General features: G+C 48.9%; 1 protein-coding gene across 1 annotated transcript; it reads right to left on the reverse strand.

Annotated features, from left to right (window-relative positions):
• Positions 1-632: 632 nt before the first annotated feature.
• Positions 633-20,593, reverse strand: Naa60 (N-alpha-acetyltransferase 60, NatF catalytic subunit). The gene is made up of 7 exons (XM_032913878.1): positions 20,423-20,593; positions 10,717-10,832; positions 7,787-7,916; positions 5,310-5,406; positions 4,431-4,665; positions 3,144-3,512; positions 633-1,944 (listed from the first exon to the last, which is right to left on the reverse strand). Exons 2-6 carry the CDS (start codon positions 10,824-10,826, stop codon positions 3,356-3,358), a joined length of 729 nt encoding a protein of 242 aa, XP_032769769.1. The 5' UTR covers positions 10,827-10,832; positions 20,423-20,593; the 3' UTR covers positions 633-1,944; positions 3,144-3,355.
• Between the last annotated feature and the right edge of the window lie 254 nt (positions 20,594-20,847).

Genomic DNA, 20,847 nt, shown 5'->3' on the forward strand with positions numbered 1-20,847 from the left:
GGCTTAGTTTAAAAACGGAGCCAGGACACCAACCAATGCAGGCACGTTGGCTTGGACTCCAACTGCCCCCATCAAGGGTTTAGATGAGTCTATGGCCCCATAGGAGCCCATCAGACTGGCACAAGTATTCTTCCAGCTGGACTAGAGTTCAGGTACTGGGACCAAGTCTTTGTTGTGATGTTCTGCAGCCTCCCAGTAATGCCTTCCCCCAGGCTGTGACCACCTAAATTAATTGTCTGCAGACAACGTCAACATCCACCAGGGACATTCCCACACTGGTTGTGAACATGACCAAGGCCTCTGCTGACCACGTGACTTCATTACCCTTGAAGCCTTCCCTAAGCTTTACCAGCAGGCGGAGGACAGGGGGGTTGGAGAAGAGAAATATAAAGTTGCTCATGTGGACCAGGCTCTAACTCCAAGCTGAAAGCTGCCAGTGCTGGTGCCAGTGCTAAGGACCTTTAAGAAATGGGCCAGTTAATGCTTTCAGCAGCAGAAGCCTTCAAGTTCACAGTCCTAAGCAGGACAGTTGCCTGCATGCTGAGCCGTCAAGACAGCAGCAAGCTCCCAACCCTCAGCCCTAGCCCACAAGGGCAAAGCACAGTGTGGAGAGCCAACAACTAGAAACAGGATGAGACTAGTGAAAGACTATTTATTTGTAATGAGACTACACACTACAATTTGTTCAACACTGGGCTGGACACTGCAATAATTATGGGACTGAAGGGAGACAGGTCGAGAGGCCTTTGAGTTGGATTTATGAATGCCCAAGTCAGAACCTTCTGGAAGACTCTTCCTTGACTACACAGGGCAGAAATGAAAATCACATGATCACCATTGACTGAAAAGGGAGAGGATGCGGGGCTGGGGCCTCAGCACACAACCCAAACCAGTCAGGACTGGCCACCTGCTGGCTAGTTTTCTTGAGGAAGGGGGGTACTTAACTGCCTTGGCCTTCCTTGTGGGGGCCCTTTCCTCTCTGAGGCCAGGCAGCCTTTGGCTGGCTCTACAGCCTGAGAGGCCTGAGCCAGGAGACGCTGAGGGAGGGAAGCACTCAGTAATGAGGCCTGTCAATAAAGCTGTTCTTCCTCAGTCTGGCACAGTGAGGGGCTGTGAGGAGACCCGGCAAGGGATCCTGTAACACTGCAGCAATTCTGGGCAGGACTCTGACAGCAAACACATGGGGGCACAAGGGAAGGGATGCTGGAAACTTGAGATGTCTGCTGCAAGCACAATTCGTGGTGCTGACAAAGTCTCTGCCTCAGAGGCTGAAGGCCCAAAGGCAGCAGCTGCCCTCTGCTCCCAAGGCCAGGTGCCATGGGTCCACAGTAGCAGAGATGCCAATACAGAGCTGAGCTTCCTCCTGTCTGCATAGGCCCAGGCCTTGAAGTTTCAGCTTCTATAAGATAAGCAGGGAAGGAACCCAGAAGCCAATAGCTACCAGTCCTTAGCCCAGCTCCCAGTGTAGGTCAGCTACGTGGAACATGCCAGGATTCAACAAGCAGGATGATCCTTCTGGACAGGAAGAAGTGGACAGTAGAACACTGGGAACAGGGGACTGTCCATCTGTCCATGGAGAGGACTGATTCCTGAAGTTTTTAAGTTCTTGTGAAGGGCCAGCCCCTCTTTCTCTTTCCCCAGTTTCCAGCCTTTCATGGAGGAGTAAGAACCGTTTCCATCATCTAAGCTTCTTTAGGGCACTCCTAAACAAAAACTGACATTCTCCTTGCTGTGCCTCTTTATTCTAAGGTTCCTGTGTCTTCAGGGTCAAAAATGTCCACGTTTTCAGCAAAGTTCAGTCCATCTTGTAGGAAGGAGCTAAAGGAGCAGGAGACAGAGGAGAAGCCTGGCAAGCCCTTTCCCAGTGATGTAGACACCCCTGCCAGGCCATTGGGCGGTGCCAGGGCATGGAGGCAGGGCAAGGACTCCAGGTGGAAGGAGAGCCTGAGGGGAAGAGAGCATGGCACGTGAAGGCACTGCAGAATGCTTACCCACCTCTCTATCTGGCCTATGGGATTTAGCTGAGCCGGGGTATACCAGAACATGAGGATTTCTCCGGCCCACCAGGTTCCCCTGCGACTTTATACAAATGCGATCCCTGTCAAGATTCACATCTGGATGTGCATCAACCCTCTGTGGATGGCCAATGGTGTGGATGCTGCCACACCCACATCTCTTCCAGATCTGCAATTCTGTTCTCTTGGCCTGGGATTCCAGCTCTCAGCAACCAAAATGGTTGCATCCAAGCACAATCTTCATTTAAAAGCTGTCAGACTGGGAAGCCCACTCAGGACTTTGGAGAAGGTCACTTGGAGATGCACTGATGTCAGAGTGGAAGTCTAGGTGGAATCTGAGGAGCAGCAGGCACGAATCAGATCAATGGGTGCCTCTTGTAAGATGAAGCTGAGTAACTGGGGCCTCTAGTAGGAGTTACTTGGTCTTTCTGTACCTTTCCAATGTTTGAATCATGTAAATCCATTTTAACAACAACAACAACAACAACAACAAAACCCCCCAAAACAAACAAAACAAAAACAAGAAAGGAAAAAGAAAAACCTTTGTCGAGGGCCTGGGGAGATGGCTCAGTGGTTATGACCATTTGTTGCTTTTTCCAGAGGACTTGGGTCACACTGCATCTACATGGTACAACTGTCTATTTCTCTAGTTCCAGAGGATCCAATGCCCTCAAATTCTCAAAAGATATTTAAAAACATTTCTTCTTAAAAACAAAAAAACAAAGAGCCACTCGTGCTGGAGAGATTGCTCAGTCAGGTGACTGTAAACATGCAAGACACGAGGATCTCTCAGGCTCACTAGCTGGCCCAGTTAAACCAGTGAGCCTCAAGTTCCAGGAGAAGCCCTGTCTCAAAATTAAGGTTGAGGAAGTAATTGAGGAAGATACACCAAGTTGAGCTCTACGCTCCACAAATGTGCACATGTGTATGCATGTGTACACGAACACACAAGTCCAGGGAGAAAAAGAATTCTGGCAAGTGCTTTGAGGTCTTTGGTCCCTCACTCTTCAGAAAGCTTCTGGATGCACTGTGAACTGTTCATGGTGCCTAGAGACCTCTTGGTGCTGCAAGAATCAGACTCCCCAGGCCCTCCCGGTTCCTCCCGGTTCCTACCTGTTGACGACCTACCCGACCAGTGTACATTCTGCTCCTGAGCCAGCATAGCACCGGGCCTGCAGCTGAGGCAGCCAGCATAGCACCGGGCCTGCAGCTGAGGCAGGCTGATGGGCCGGCAGGTGGCCACCAGCTCCTCGAAAAGGACAGCAGAAGTCAGACAGACAGGAAAATAGGCTCCACAAAGTGCTGAGGACAGAGGCCTGGTGGAGGCTGCCCCAACGGCATTACATGGTACGGCTGTATTCAATGCCACCTTTGCTGGAAATGCTGGACCACGGCAGAAAGCTGCAAAGCAGGCTGTGGGCCTGGCGGTAGATCCTGTGTGGGATGGAGCAGGGGCTCAGGTTGGCTAGTGCTGAGCCCAGGTGCTGGATGTAGTCTGTGGGCTCTGTCAAGGAAGATATGCCATGTGCCCCATCTGCCTTGCCTGCATGCAGTGTCCTTGGATCTGATCAATGACTACAGCACTGTACCCATATGGCACAATGTACTCAACTGGAGGCCAAGGGCCTATTAAACCCTAGAGAATACTAGGAAGGCTCTTTAAATAGACCATCAATTTGGGAACTAGTGCACAGTGGAACCATACAGGGCAAGCATCATGAGGTAATTGACAAAGACTGGGGTAGGATCTATAAGTGTGTCTAGCCCACCCCAACAAGATGTTTCAGTACTAACCCTGCATGCCTATTTGTGCCTGACTTCATGTGAACAGGGCCTATGAAGCTTTGGGTCACCTCTTTCCTGTTTTACTTTCCTCTAAAACGAGTCATTTCTACAACACAGATACAGACACATGTGGTATATTTCAGGCTATTACCCTTTGACTGTTGGGACATCTGATTTCCTTCCCCGCTAACAAGGACATCATTAGCGGGAAGGATGGGGATACACCTTGGATCACGCAACTCTAAGGTCTGAACTTGTGATCTTCTGCCATTGTTTCCTTTCTTCTCTGCAGCACAGGCTGCACAGGGGATGCTTGTATCTTCTAGGTTTACTGCTGACCTCTAGAACAGGGCATTTTCCATACTGAGTGGATGAATTAATCCTGGGCCCAGAGAGTTAAAGCTTAACCTCCCTGCTGGGCTCTAGCTGCCAGGGACTGCCAGCTTTCCGAATGTATGTAACCAGTCAGTACACCCCACCTGCCCACAATGTGAACTAATCAAGGAACAATGCTGCAAGCTAAGCCAGTGACTGTCACCCAAAGGTGGTCACAGTTCCAGCTGACTCTCTAGCCCTCTAGACAGCAAATCACAAAGCCTTCTCCTGCTCCCTTCCAGCAGTAAAGGATATAAGATGGTCCAGGGAGGGTGGCCGCCATTGATGTAGAGGACATAGGTGAAGCCATCTTTGAGGACCCCTCGGATGGAGTAGTAATAGGGCAGATAGTGATGCTGCCTAAAGTCTCTGTTTTCATAGAAGTTTATTGCTGTGTTGTTGGTGGTGAGAACGTGCAGGTAGATGGCTTTGCAGTGGTCCTGGGCGGTGGTTGAAATATGATCCTTTAAACTTTCTAATAAGAGGGAACCTGGGGAAGGAGATGAAGGTCCCACAGCAGGGCAGTTAAGAGAACAGAGAAGTAGCCAAGCTTCTGCAGAAGCCTAGAGGGCTACACTCCCAGATCTGAAACCAGCCTCTGGTTACCTCCCACTGTTAAAGATCCTAGCCAGACCGAGCCCATGAAATGCATGCAACTGTGGGCCACAGATGTATCCTGGAGGTGCTCTGGGACCACAGTGGACATTTACCAACCTTTCAAACAGCAAAAAGTGTAAACCAGAACCCAGAGAGTGTGGGAAAGGCAGGCCTGGGTAAGAGGACTGCTGTTCCCTGCTGCGTGCTCTATAGAGCAGACAGGAATCTGATGACTGATGAATGTGGCAGAGTGCTGAGACTTTTTATGTTTGTTTTTTTGAACTGAGAAAGTTTGCCAATACACATGACTATGTGTGGCAACAGGAGAGGTAAGGGAGGTCTACTCCCTCCTGAGGCTGTCCTAAGGAGAGACACTGGGAGGACAGGAGGACAGGATCTGTCCCCAAACAGGGATAAGGAAGAAGAGACTGAGGGTCCTCTAAGCTGAAGACCTCAGAAAAAGTGATTGGCTTGGGTTACAAGGGTGTTAACTGGCTAGGGGAGGGGTGGTTTAACCGTGAACTCTCTGCTTCTTACCTATGCCGTGTTTCCTGAACTCTTTCACCACTCCCAGACTGAGGATGTATGCAACTTGTGTATCCACAGAGAAGCTGGAGGCTAGAATATCTCCATCCTAAAGAGAAATTATGAGAAAATCAGGGCAACGCGGTACACAGGCTCAAGGCAGACCCTATAAGGGTTCTACGAGTCCACTCTGCATATCCTGAGATCTGAAGCCACAAGGTGGGCAGGGGAGAACAAAGAGGCAAGGACAGTCCCACCGACCTACAGAACAGTTGAGTTCAGAAGGCTGCTACATACAGTACGTATACCTATGAGGAGCATCTCAGCGATGGTGAACTGGAGCTTTATGCCAGAACCACTCATTACAACAGGCTAAAAGATAATGGCTGGGAGTGGGGACGTAGCCTAACAGAGCAAATGTCTGGCATACATAAGGTCATTGGTCTGATCCTAGCACCCCAAGAGAGAAACAAAAAAGAGTATGATTGTCCAGAGTGGTCACACATAGTCTGTCAACAAGAGTGCCAGCCACCACTGTGAGACGTGGACTAGTGGAGAGTTGTGTGACATTTATCTGTGAGTCGGGGAGAGGGCACAGGTGCAGCCCCACTCAGAAGACGACCACAGAAGTTGGTTCTCTTCCTCCTCCATGTGGGTGCTGGGAGTTGAACTCAGCTTGTCTGGTTTTTACTGCCGAACCATCTTGCCAGACTAGGTGCAAAGCTTTAAAGGTCTATAAAGAAAAATATGCTGTCCCTGGTGCCCATGCTGGGTAGAGCAGCACAATGAGATACACTACAGCATGGTGCTCCAGGAATCTCTCGTTCTGGACAAAAAATGTCTCCTGAGAGTCATGACTCTGCCCATGAGTTTCTCGTGTTATTCCCACCTCTTAAGAATGTGAAAAACTTCGCATTATAAGGCTTTCCCTTCCAAGAAAGGACACGGGCACCTGGCTTCTCTGCTCCCCATTTATCAAGTAGCTCCTGTGTGTTAGGCATGGGCTGGGCCAGGACCTGCTCCCTGCTCCCTGTTCCCCGCCTAGAACTCTATGCTACAGTGAACCTGGACAGAGCAAGTGTTGGGAGGGGGTAAATTTACTTCTCTAGTTAACAGAAGGCCTGGCTAATGATGGAAGCCAAAACAGAGAGACGGGGAAGGGTCCCCCCAAGTCTGTGGAAAGGGTAAACACAGCCTAGAGACCCTCAGGCAGTGTGCATGGTGAGGCAGGCAACCTCTAGGAAAAAGCCTCAGGGAGGGATCATGAGGAAACAAGGTGTGGGCAAGCGAGACAGCATCTAATACAGGGAGAGTCAAGGGATACGGCCTGTGTGTACGTGCACTGTTCAGCAGTGAACACTGGGAGGCAGTGGCTCAGGAACAGGCTGGGCTAGACCAAAACACCCAAGAACCAACTCCTCCAACCAAACGGTGTGCCAAGACATAAGTACATGCATGGGGTCACCTTCAGTGGTCTGGGTTCTTAGGAAGACATGGCTCTTCCTCTTCCTGTGGGAATGGGACTCAGGGCCTTCTGTGTATTAGACAAGTACTCTGCCCCCAAGCTGCTGCTTCAAACTCACTTCCTGCACTTCTAAAGAAACAACCCCAAGCAGCCCGGGTGTGGGTGCACAACCTCGGATTCCAGCACTTGAGAGGCAGAGGCAGGCGGGTCTGAGTTTCAGGCCAGCTAGGACACAGTGAATCCCTGTCTAGAAAGATAGGAAGGAAGAAAGAGAGGGAAGAAAGGAGGGAGGAAGGAAGTGGGGGGGGACAAACAAGAATAACCTTAAGCCATACAAAACCATTTGCTGATTGGTTGCATTTCCTATCCTGGGTAAAGTAAACACTGATCCATTGCTGTGACCAAAATCCACAGGACACTCCCCACTGTAATCAACACAAAGAACAGAGCCTTTTAGCTGCACTTAAAGTAGCTGCCCAAACCATTAAGGGTTCTGAGGTGGGTAAGTCTTTGAGTAGTTCACAAAATTGAGCAAAAAGAAATACATTTTCACCAATCCCTGACTGAAACCTAGCATATTCCTCAACAAACTACAGCTTTATTGGGGCTCATGAAACAGTACCAAAGTACAAACCACAGGCAGGCCACACAGCAGTGGGCAGGTTCCCAACACATCTGTCCCTTCTGCTTGTTCTCACTTCAACATGCCATCTTTATTAAGTCCACTATCGCTCTTACTCATTATATTACTGCATGAACAAAACACATGCCCTTGGGCTGGAGAGAGCTCAGCAGTTACGATCACGCTCTTGCAGAGGACCCGAGTCTAACAGTGGCGTCTTACAACCACTACAATCCTAGCTCCTGGGGTCCTCCGTGGTTTCTGTGATTATGCACCCCATACAGACATACTCTGACTCCTCTGGTCACAAGCTGCTTAGAACAGAGGCCAGAGCTGCAATGTGACCCCATTGCAACACCCCTTTCAGTCACCACAAGGGCCAAGCCTCTGATACAGACATACCTCTTTATGTATTTTGGTCCTATTCTTTATTTCAGCTACTATCATTCCCACAATGGCACCTCTGTAGGTTGCAGCAAGGGAGAAGAACTTCTTGTTGGATGTGATATCACGATACCATGAGTCTGGGTACCTGAGGGAGAGAGCACACTCAGGTGAGTCATAGGCTACCCTGCCTATCACTTATAGTCTCAAAGAAGCTACCTGTCCACATGGGAGGTTTTTATGTAAAAGATGTATGAAAGGGGGGAACCCTCCAATAAAATTATCTCTGTAGAATAGTTCCTGGAGGGACAGCACACAGCAGTGTAAGCTGAAACCTTAGGGCCTCAGTGACCTGTGAACTCTTGGGTGGTCTGTGAGGAATTCTATGAGGGCTGGTGAGATGGTTCAGCAGGTACAGGTGTTTGCAGCCACAACTTCAATTGAGTTCAATACCCAGGACCTGTGTGGTGGAAGGAGAGAGATGACTACTGCAAGTGGTCTCTGTGAGTCTTTCTAGCCCTGAAGACTAGGCCAGGTGATTCAAGGAAGAGTCAAAGTTCGTGGGTGTGTAGACTAGGGCTTAAAATACCTTACTAGACACGGGTGGGGATGGGACACATGGCTAAGTAATAGGAAGGGCTGGCACTTGAGAGGTGTACAGGCCTACAACTCAGTGCAGATCCACACACCTCAGCCGTCCCTCAGCAGGGCCTCATTTCTGTGCTTATTGCACTCGTATTATTTCCTGGGATTACTTTTTAGGAGTGGGTTTGCTAACACACACACACACACACACACACACTCTCTCTCTCTCTCTCTCTCTCTCTCTCTCTCTCTCTCTCTCTCTCTCTCGGTAGCAGTCTTCAGACAGCAGAAGAGGGCGTCAGAGTCCATTACAGATGGTTGTGAGCCACCCTGTGGTTGCTGGGGATTGAACTCAGAACCTCTGGAAGAGCAGTCGGTGCTCTTAACCACTGAGCCATCTCTCCAGCCCAGGATTGCTAACTTGAAGGATAGTTTATGTTTTATCTTATAGAACACTGTTAGCTCACATTCTTCAGAAGCTGGCAATTTATATTTCAACATAGATGCAGAATGTGGGTGTGTAACCCTACTTTTCTGCTGGCACAGAGAAACAAGTGCGAGGCTAGGACTCATGAAAAATGGACAATTTAAATACAGGACCTTGCCTGGCCTTGATATTTTAAAGGTCATGTCTGTTTTTCCTCACAAACAAAACAAAACCCAAACCTGTATTTTCAATATCATAATCTAGAAATAAGGCAAGTAAAAATGGAGGAACCGACAGGTATTAATAATCCACTCCACTTAAACTGCTGACAGTAATTAATTTGGTAATATTTTGAGGGCTAGTTAATGATCCCCACCCAAAGTGAAGGTCCAGAGGGAAATCTCTCAGAGCTCCTGCCTCTTGTTTCTCATTCTCTCCCGAGGTAAGGCATGTAACCTAGAATTCTTCTACTCCAATATGGACCACAGGAAACAGAAGAATCCCTTTCCTCTAAAGCCAATCTGATTCTCTGCATAGGAAGAGGTAGCCATGAAAAAATTCTCTGTCCTGTCTTGTCTATCTGACAGTAGCTCTAATACCACTGTTAATCTTGAGGGTCAGCTTGCTTAAACTGAGAAGTGCCCATGAATTTCATTCCTGGGTGTGTCTGTGAAGGCACTGACAGTTTCACAGTCTGCATTGGGAACTGCAGGCTCCCCGGAAGTGTAGAACCACGGAAGGTGGGGCTTGGCTAGAGGAAGTGAGTCACTGAGGGTGTTCCCTTAGGGGCAACAGTTTGCTTGTGGCCCTCTCTGTTACTACTCCCCTCTACTCCCTGTCCACTGTAATGTGAGCTGCTCTCTCTGTCACAATGTCCTGAAACCTCTGAAACTGTGGGAAATAACCCTTGTCATCCCTAAGTTGTTTCCAGCAGGTATTTTGGTCACAGCAATTACAAAACTAACACAATCCTCATTCCAGAAGGGTCCTACCCAGTGCCAGGAAGAGGGACTGCTGCAGAGTCCACGAGGAATCTAAGCAGACGGGCCTCACTGTGCCTTCCACCTTCAATCCATCAGGAGAAGATAATACTCTCTGTCAGACCATCTCTATACTACAGTTCGCACTTCAGGGAACCCAATTCACCATGGGCGTTTCCATCCCGAATCTGAAGGCTTCCGTGACAGAAGACCCAGGTCAAATAAAATTGTTATTCTCTTCTCCTGCTAACCCTGTCTCTTATTAAAGCAGTATCAGCCATGGTTCTCATGAAGGGCAGGATCCTTCCCCTTCTTGTACAGTATATAGAGGTTTTCATCCTCTAGATGATATTTTACCCTCTTTTATGAGGTTTTTTAATGAACCAGAATACGGCAAGCACTGTTCTCTAGTCGGCTTTCATTTTATACTGAGTAAGAGAAAGAGAAAGGAAAGGGAGGAATTCTCTGTCAGTAAATACACTTCTTTAACAGATTTTTGTTCTGGATAACTAACAACCCTATTTAAAGATGGGGTCTCTCTTGCACAGCCTAAGCTGACTTCAAGCTCACTATGTAGCTCAGGTTTGAACTCCTGACCTTTTTCTGCTTCCACTTCCTGACTTCTAGTCCTCTAGGCATAGGTCACCTCATTAGCAGCACTGCACTTGTACATGGACATATCCTAATACAGCTAACTGACTGCTTACACTGATGTTGTTCCTAATTTCCTGATTACAAGCAACAGTGACATCTTTGAAAGTGAAATTTCTCACAGAACCTCTTAAGGAAGGTGAGCAGCAGACAAACAAAGAGGCCTGAGGTCACTGCCTAGCTGACCAACTTTGGACAGCAACTTGGGACCATTATGGTCTGCCAGGCCCAGCCTTGCTCCTTCCAGTCTCAGGAATGACAGATCTGTGTGTGCAGCCTCTGGGAACACGACGCCCGGCACTCACTCAATGGGGAACCAGTCGCCACACAGGTGCTTCACAGTGTCTATGTCATCGTGGCAGAGGAGGCGCAGGCTGACCTCGCTGAGGGCGCTGGAAGGCACCACCTCTGTCATTCACACCTGTGGGGAGAGGAGACAGCATCACCTGGAGGCCTGCTTACCCGTTCCTCTAAACCAACCCAGGAAGTGGGTGAAGGGAGATGGCTAGTGGCTTCTGGTGCCTGAGAGAATGCTCTCCTTGTGGGCCTTCACTGCAGATGGAGAGGAGCTGGCTGCCTCTGGTCCATGCCTCTCTCCTCTCCACTGGAGCAGCACTCATTCTTCAGCTTTCTCCCAGGAGTGACCACCTCCTGCCTGCCTGGTCTTTTATTTCTTAACTGCTGTTCCTTCACTTGCAGGAGGCAAAGGATTCAAAGAAAGACCTGGACACAGCAGCCCGCTTCAAGCAGCCTGCTGGGTGGAAGCCAGTAAATGATCAGCTATTCAGGGCAAACAGCACTGGCTACACCACCGGAGGGCAGGTCACACAATGCTTCTCCTCCCTGTGTAGCAAGAGAAACTTGGTGACACTGAAAATAACCAGATGCTAATGAGCATCGGGAGAAGGGAGGGCTGAAGCTCACACCCACAGGCCTCATGCATGCTCAGGCAAGCACTCTATCACCACGCCATGCTCCCAGTCACCTCAGTTTGAGACAAGGTCTCCCTGAGTTTCTCAGGCTGGTCTGGAACTCACTCTCTAGGTCAGGTCTGGGGAAGACAAGAGCTGAGCTCTACCAAAAGGGCAACCTGCCATTCTTTTTCTTTTAAGTTGGAAGCAGGTCATTTAAAGGAAAAGGACTTTACATTTAATTCTAGCTTTCTGGGAGGAGCTGTGCTGTCCATCTCCAATGGCTGAGATGAAGGACTTTTTTTTTTTTCTTTTCTTTTTTTCCGGAGCTGGGGACCGAACCCAGGGCCTTGTGCTTGCTAGGCAAGCGCTCTACCACTGAGCTAAATCCCCAACCCGATGAAGGACTTTTTTACAGAATCACCACTATGTAAAAGTAAAAACGTTGACAGACTCAGTGTCATAACTGTGGACTCTCAAGAGGAAACCTCCAAGTCCAGAAAGACTCCTCAAAGAGTAAGAGACCAGCAGGAGAGGGCTGCGGCAGACAGGTGTAAGGCCCAGACGTAAAGTACTTAGCACCCAGGACTTAGCCTGTGCAAACACGGAGACTTCTACCATCAGGCTGGCCTCTCCAGTACCTGTGCCTCCAGCTATGGCAAGTGAGAGAGCCCAAACTTTTGGGAGTTCTTCCAAAACCTGCTAGGCCCGGACCTAACCACAGCCTTTAGACATGGCTTTCTGGTTGCAGAGGGTCCTGAACATATAGCAGTAAGGGAAGTGGCATCGACAGACGGACATGGAACCTTTTACATCCGGGCTCTCCAAAAGAGCAATCACATTAAAGACACAAAACAAGTGAGAGAAAAAAAGACAAACAAAATGGAGAGACAAGGAGATCTAGAACCAAACGTAATGCCTAAACCTATACATGAAAATAGAATGAAACATTAGTGAAACTACACCGCAGGCTGGCTAGTACATGGAAGGTACGAAATAGCTGTTAATTTCCTTGCAGATGGAGGCCCTCGGGTCCAGGTCTTCTTCAGGAGATGCATGCTGAAACCTTTTGGAGTGAGGTGTTCTGGTTTGTACTTTAAGCCAGGTTTGTTTATTTTGTTTTGAAGTGTAGTGGAGTCACAGCACTCCTAGTCAACATGGCATCCCTAAGCCTCAGGGCAGCTGTCTGCCTCAGCTTCTCAGCCATGACTTCAGGAAGATTCTAAAACCTGAGTCATGGAAAGCATCTACAAGGTCAGCTCCACATCCCTCTCCTGCCTGGGCAAGCTCCTCTCATGCTGACAGCATCTTTCACACAAGCGCCTCTCAGACAGGCTGTAAACATGTGTGGCACCTCCTCACTTCAACAGTGCCAGAGTCACTCAATGTGACACCTGTGATGCATCTCACACATCGGCCTCCACATCCCTTCAGCGCCCGCCCCTTTCCTACTGTGTCCAACTTCTACCTCTGCTGCCTCCTTCCCTCCTCAGACTCCATGCCACTCCCTGCAACACTTTCTCAGACCTTCATCTCTCCTCTGTCTACAGAGGCGGGCATTATCATAAACCTTCCCTCAAGCAGAGCATGAGCAAGATTATCAAAAGCTCCCCCATGTGCAAGGCAGGAATTACAGGCCCAAAGGCTCTTGAGAATGCAAGATTTCACAGACACAAGGTTTATTGTTTTGAAAGCCAACAAAGATGAAGTCTAAGCGCCTTCCTTCAGGGAAGGTGGAGAAAAGGAAACACACCAGTGACAGATACAGGCCACTGCCTAGTGTATTCGCAATCTGGCTCAGGGCCTCAAGTGTGTGTGGGGTGAAGGCCACAGCAAACATGGTTCACAGCTTGCTTGTTCAAATGAGCAGCTGCCTGTGGGTGCGAAGCCATCTCCATAGCTGCCTGTCTGCTTCCAAAACTTCAGAGCAGGAAAATGAATAATTTGCAGAGTGACAAGAAACAAACACCCACCTCTCTATTTCTAAACAGCATCCCTCTTAAAAACCAAGTCTCCATGCTCTGAAGGGAGCCTGTACCATATGTATTGAGCATATACGATTTGAGACACATTCCTTCAAATCCAAAATGATATAGGATACAGGAGGATTCCACCTGTGGGAGATTCTAGAACTGGCAAAAACAAAAAACAAAAAATGATACTGGCAATCAAAAAGTGGTTATGGGGCAGGGGGGGGGCTGAGGAAGGAAGAGGGTTTTCAAGTTAAGGGATGAGGGTATGGCTAAGTCAGCAGAATGCTTGCCCATCAAGTAGAAAGCCTGGGCTTCTATCTTTAGTGGTGTACACTAACTATAATCATGGCATTCGGGAGGCAAAGACAGGAGAATCAGGTGTTCAAAAGCATTCTTGGCTACAGAGTGAGTTTGAGGCCAGGAAGAAATACATGAGAATGTTTCAAAAACAACATACACCCATATGAAAGCCAGATAGGATCACGAACAGCTGTGACCCCAGGACCTGAGGGGCTCAGGCAGGATAATAGTGAGTTTGAAACCAGAAGTGTTACACAGACAGACCTGCCTCAATACATCACATAGTATAAACCAGCCTTCCCCTGCACCAAATCCGCATAGCTCTTGCTTATTTTTTTTTAAAGATTTATTTAATGTATATGGGTACACTGAAGTTGTCCTCACACACATCAGAAGAGGGCATCAGATCTCATTACAGACGGTTGTGAGCCACCATGTTGTTACTGGGAATTGAACTCAAGACCTCTGGAAGAGCAGTCAGTGCTCTTAACTGCTGAGCTGTCTTCCCGGGCCCCAGATCTAGCTGTGTATTTGGCTACATGTTCATTACATCTCAGGAAAAACCAGCCTCAGATGGTGAGGCCCCAAGTCCAGTCTTAATCTTTTATCTCTGAGTCAAAAATTCTCTTTCTTTCATACTAAAAACCTATTTAACCATTAATTTCTCAAATTTGTGTGACAAAGTCAGGCTTTGCTCAAGAGACTAGAGCAGAGGTCAGAAACTGCTGGCCACACAGAGGAGGGTGGCACACTGCGGTATCATTTCTATACAGTAAACTAGCTTTCTACAGAAATCCTGTGACAAAAAGTACATTAGACAATGTGAGAAGTGCTCCCAACTGGTCTGGGGAGGGCACTGCTCCCCCCCCCCCGCCCCCAATCACAGGGACAAGGACAGAAGAACCTTCTCTGAGCACTCCCGGCCCTGGAAGTGCACTGAGACATTCTGAGTTGCAGTAGCCGTGGTCTGAATGGCATCCATCTGCTTAGCTACTTGGCAGCCCTTTTCATATCCAGCACCAGACTGAGCAGGAAGCACAGAGACCCTGGGGGAAGGCTGAGGCCAGACGTAGGTCAGAGATGGAACCCTACAGTCCCATCACTGAAGCGCTCTGCACAGGTCTCCTATCTTTGTTTTTTTATGGCTATGATCATACTTTATGGCCAAAAGCAATCTGGAAAAGAAAAGAAGCCAGCACTTGGGTTAGAGACAGAGGCTCGGAAGTTCAAGATCATCTTGGGCACAGAGAAAGTCTGACGCCAGCCTGGGCTACACAAGACCCTGTCTGAAACAAACAAAAAGAGGAAAATGTCTGCTTGGCCTACTCCACTAACATCAAAGCTAGACTAGGGTTTATCCAGTCCAAGAACTCTTCTGCTACTGTATAGAGAACGGCTACAAGATCCCTTCCTGTTGGTGAGGAACCCAAGAGAAATAGAAACCAGACTACTCAGTTCTGGGGACAAAGCACAGGGACAGAGGGATTTGGTTTCAGCATCTCTCACCACAGCCTTCCTGTGGCAGGGCAGACCCAGGCAGACCTCGGCATAAGACTGCTGCAGACCCTCCTGGAGGCAGCCCACCCTTCTGCCTCACCAATCTTTCCGTCCCTAATGCTTTTAAAACGTTTTTTTTTTTAAATCTCTCTATTGTTTCCATTTACATTGTCCAGAATTTAAAACAAAACAAAACAAACATGGAAGTTTGTATGAATATCCACCTGATCATGAAGTCAACTTTTTGGTGTTCAGGATCAGAGCCAGGCCTCCCTCTGCCACCCCACCCCAGGTAACCATCCTCTCAGTGGCGGCCATCACTGAACATACTATCCTCACTCCTGTCTGAATTTCCTTGATAATTCTGGCAGATGTCTATGTCTTCCACTGTTAGCTTTCATACCATTTGCGCCTTCGACAATGAGCTTGGTTTATTTTATTATTAAAAATATAGACTTTGAGTATGAAAATTCCTAACACATTTTGTATTAAAATAATCTCACTGGTTGTTTTAACAAATAATGACAAGGAAACTTAACAGTGTCTTCAAATTACAAGAAGAATTAATACCCATCAAGTGCTAAAATAGGCCAAGCGCTGACTTCTGTAAAACTCTGCAAGGCATCTATGCACTGATGCTGGAAATAACTGCTCTGGGCACAGATTAAAGTTGTAAAGAGGCACCAAGGAGGCCCTTGGAGCTGGGCTGGAGACGCCTTGCAGAAACACCTTAAAGGGCTGGTGTGTAAGCAGCAAAGTACACACATTGGTGCTTACATAAATTCCAAAATCAAAAACGCTGCAAGTTTTAAGGCAACCATTTCATAAAAGGCTTAACAGCAAACAAAACCTCTATACGTAGAAGGAGAGGGATGTCCTTAAACTGCATGTGAAGATGGGTGGGTCGCAGGGTTGCTCACCGCTGAAGCACTCGCTTGGTATGCATAGGGCCTAGGTTCCATCCCTACCACTGCCAAAAGCAAAAAAAAGCAAAGCCAGGGGCGGGAGAGATGGCTCAGTGGTTAGGAGCACCGACTGCTCTTCCAGAGGACCAAGGTTCCTCTGCATCCACACATTGGCTCGCAACCCCCCTTAAGTCCAGTTCCAGGGGATCTGATGCCCTCTTCTGACCTCTGCTGGTACCACACCTGTATATGCAGACATACAGCTCTCTCTCTCTCTCTCTCTCTCTCTCTCTCTCTCTCTCTCTCTCTCTCTCTCTCACACACACACACACACACACACACACACACACACACACACACACACTAAAACCCTCTTTTAAAAGAAAAGAAAAAGTACTACAGAAGGCAGAAATTTGAAATCCTGTGCTCATCCCACCTCCACACAACTGTTACTAGTTTCTTTCGGGTCCTATGAGGGAAATGAGTTTACATAAGGAAAGGGCTTGCCCTGTAGGCAGCTGACAGGCTGCACGTGTGCCCGGACCGTGCTTATTCGCTAGGTGGGGCAGTTTTTGCACACACTTCAATGAAAGGTTAAAAGGAGAGGCCAGAGGACAGGCCAAGTAATCTGACACGCTGGGTAGGAGTGCAGCAGCAAGACCATGGGGTGAGGCACTATGAACAGGCTACAGCTGCAGTTCCCGGCATCTTCCAGCCACCTAAACGAACTGCATCCACGGAACTCTGGGAACACCCAGGGAATAGAAGAAACCCCATGGCATCACCATCTTCTAGAAAAGAACCCCTATCATCAGCCCCTATTTCCAAGCCTCTGTGCCCAAATCAACCCCATTTCAGGAACAAACGGGGAAAACGTCTTTCTCAGACAGTCCCGCTAGCACACACTGATAGTCAGCACAGGTCAGCACCAAACTCTTGAAAGGAAGAAGGGAAGGATTCATCTTTATTTTATGTGTGGGTATTTTTCTGACATGTATGCCTGTGCATTTCGTCAGCACCAGAAAAGAGCAATGGATCCCCTCGTTACAGGTGAGTGTGTGGATTGGCATGTGGGTGCCCCCCATCCAGTGGGGTCCTCTGCAAGAACAGCAAGCACTCTTAACTACTGAACCACATCTCTACCCCTACCCCAGCATCAAACTCTCAATTCTTCAGCCCGAGCCGCAACAGTGTTGGGATCACAGGAGCCCCACACCAGCTTCACTGAGTTTATCGTGAACATTCATTTATTACTGTGCGAATGCCTGCATGTTTGTGCTCTCTACTGGGTGCCCGGTGCCCATGGAGGCCAGGAGAGGGTATCCAAGAGCCCCTGGAGCTGGAGTTTCAGGTGGCTGTGCGTAGCCTGTGTAGATTAGGAACCAAATTCAAGACCTCTGAAAGAAAAGCAAGCATCCTTAACTGCAAGCCGTCTCTCCAGCCCTTTCTTTTTATCTTTTTTTTTTTTTAGTAACAATAACTATCCCACAGAAATCAATCAATCAATCAAGCAAGCAAGCAAGCAAGCAAGCAAGCAAGCAAGCTGGGAGCTTTGAAAACCAGTCCATTTGCTTGGGACATGGTCTTGCCCACCCTTACTTGAAAGTTCATTGTATATCTCAGGCTGGTTTCAGACTTAGGACAATCCTCCTGTCTCTGCCTCTAGAGTGCTGGGATTAGAATTGTGTGTGATTGTGCTCTAAAAATAGTCTTTTAAAATAACAAGATACCTTCCATCTTCTCGTGGAAACAAAGGAACAAGGACTTTCTCCACTATTTGTTCCTTGTCTCTACTCACAACCATCCCCTTCTCCTCCTTGGAGCTCTGAATTTGTGTTTGACATTTATTTCTAGTGTCAGTGCCCGGAATGCCATGCTATTCCTCTGGTGCTGGGTTTAAAAGGCAATGTTACAAGTCTATGATCTATTAGTAATTCAAAGAAACATTTGAAAATCTTGATGCTGTAACACAATTGTTTCTCATCTTCTCGATTCATCCTTCACCTTCCTCAAACTTACTACAATGACGAGGTTGGTTTCGAACTCACAGAGATCTACTAGCTTCTGCTCCCCAAGCCCTGGGACCAAGGTGTGCACTAGCACACCTGGCTGAATCTCACCAGCATTCTGAGGGTGCGTAGTTCTCTCCTGACCAGGTGGACAATGACTGAGGCAAAGACATGAAACAAGGTCTGAGCCAAGATATGGGACAAACAGTTAACCATCACTTGCTGTCACATTCCTGGCCATTGCACCTCCAGACACCAGGATGATGTCCAGGAAAGGCCGTCTGCCTTGGAGTTACAGAAGGTCCAACTGTCTGCGGAATCAAGTTCAGTGTCTGCAGCAAACCCTTCACTTCCCGCATCACCCGGCAGACTGGCCTCGTACTTGAAAGCCCTTCACACCACAGAAGCAGGACCTGCTACAAGATAGTCCGTACCCTGGCCTTGCCTGCTGCAGAGGATGTGCTGAGGTGTCAAAACCCTTCCAGGAGGTGGTGGAGATGAGCTGTACATACGGAGGGGCCGTCACATCTGAGAAGACATGCCTGGTGAGCGGCATACTCTACTCAAGTCCACGGGACCACCATCTTATTTGAGCAGAGCAAGGATATTCCTCGCTTAGAACTCAAGTTCTAACGACTCCTGTCTCCATCTGTGTGTTTCCTGTGACTTCAGTGTAGGACTCTCTCCACACTGCACTAAGAGGTGCGCTGAGCCGACACCATCTCTACTCACGAGCACTCCTTGGTCACAGATAACCTCTGCTCCCTGGTGTCAGTTCAGGACTAGCTTTAATCCCTCAGATCTGACATGCAGAAATCTCCCATTCTGGTCAGAAGCATGTTGTTGCTATGCAACTTGGACCAAGTCAAATCTAAAGATACTCTCCACACGGTGTGTGGGTGTGGTTAAACAGTGACAAAATCTCTTCAAGTTACAACTGAAAGAGGCTAAAGATAGTAAGGACAGGACACACACAGACTTAAAAAAAACAAAACCCCAAAACTGTATGTTTTATGCTGGTGCTGATGTGCTGACACCAGACCAGACTTAATTTTGTGACAAGCTGTAACAATTTTCATAGAAATCCAGCCCAGGAAGCCTGCTGTGAGGCTATCTAGGTCTGTAAGATGAAATTCTAGCAAACTGAACCTGTTTTGAGAAGCCAAGGCAAACCCCACTCAAAGGGGCGTACGTCCTGCATTTTATACTTGTTGTGTACAAAAGCCCTAAAAAGAGGTGTGCAGACTTATGCTCCCTGCCATAACCAGTGTACTACTTTGCAGTGATGGCCCTTAAGAATCCTCTAGTCTTTAATCCCATCTGTACTAGCTCGCAGTTCACTGGTGGGTAGATCTCTCTGTATGTGTATTTATATGCTGCTTTTGTCCCAGACCTTCCTCTTCCTGACATCTCAGCTGGTAACAAGGTCACAGGAGTTCTAAACCTCTCCTCCATATCACATGGTTATGTCGTTTCAAGTCTTTGCATACATGATTTCTGGAGTAACATGACTTTGCCTGCTGGGTCACACAAACCAGCAGACAAGCCAAGACTAATTCAGGGGTTTTATGTTTCTAGTACTTTGAAAAAGGAAAAGTTCTTTGGCAACTTCCTTAATTAGCACTCCCGATACCACAGGGGCCACATTGTTAGGCTGTTTAGTCTCTTCTTTCAAGACCAAAGGGTGACAAGAATGACCCAAGAGCATGGCTCTGGGACTTGGCAGAGTTAAGAGATCAATAAAGGAGCCAAAGTTTATGTTTATTGCAGCCTGGCTCCCCATGCCTTGGGTTTTGACATCAGCGAGGTAGGCAGGCATTTGCTGGAGGTTCAGGAAAGGCCCAGGGTACCCTCTCCACAGCCCCAGCCAAATTTTCTCAGAAGACAACAGCATTAGCCGTAGATCCCCTTTTCTCCTTGGCAAGTGTCTTTTCCAATTCAGAAGAAATAAGCCAGAGTCGCTTATGGAGGGTCAGCTTAGCTTCGCAGGAATATTAAAAGTACTGCTGGAATGAAAAGACGCGACGGACCTAAAGCAGGGTCCTCAGTTTTCACAGTGCAAAAAGTCGACGATTACCCCCTAGCGCAACAAGTCCCTCAGGAGAAGCTGGAGCTAGAAGAGTCGACCAGACCCCTCACCTCCAGCAAAACCAGGGAATGCCGCCGTTCCATCTCCCGATTCCTGCAATTACTGGCTGGGGGTCCCCAGAAAGGCCAATTCCCGACGCCCACCGCACCCCTCGCCGCCTCCGCCACGGAAACAGACTAGGCGCCAAGAAGCGCGCCCGCGCAGGGGTGAGTAAGGGGCGCGCTCTCCGGGAACCCTGGCCACCCACGGCCGGCCAGTGCCCTCGGGATCGCGACTGCGACCTCCCCACCGCCCGACTTGCACCCGCCGAGGCCCCGGCTGCCTCACCTCGGACGGGAGCCGGCGGCAGCGGACGGTGTCGCAAGGCTCAGCGCATCCTGGGGGAGCCGGGAAGCCGTACGTGGGACTGCGGGGTCCCCCGCGACAGATTATGTAACCGGCAGGGGCCGCAGCCGGGACAGGGAAGGCGGCCCCGCGGCACTTCCGCCTCTCGTGCGCTGCCGGCGGCGGAGCCGGAAGATCATTGGCCACTGCTCCATGTGGCACCGCCCTCCCTGACGACGACGCCACCATCTTGGGAGCGGGCAAGCCTCGGGCCGCTGGTGGGGCCGGCTCCCGAAGCTGCCCGCACCGGCTGCGCAAGTTCAAAGACTGCTGCGAGCCGCCCAGCCACCCTTGCGTGTGTGCACGGACGCCAGCGGCCAGCCGGGATTTCTGCGCCTTTCGGTGATCAAGCCAGTCAGAGGGCCTCC

This window comes from Rattus rattus, chromosome 9 (assembly GCF_011064425.1).
Source record: "Rattus rattus isolate New Zealand chromosome 9, Rrattus_CSIRO_v1, whole genome shotgun sequence".
Taxonomy (NCBI): Eukaryota; Metazoa; Chordata; class Mammalia; order Rodentia; family Muridae; genus Rattus; species Rattus rattus.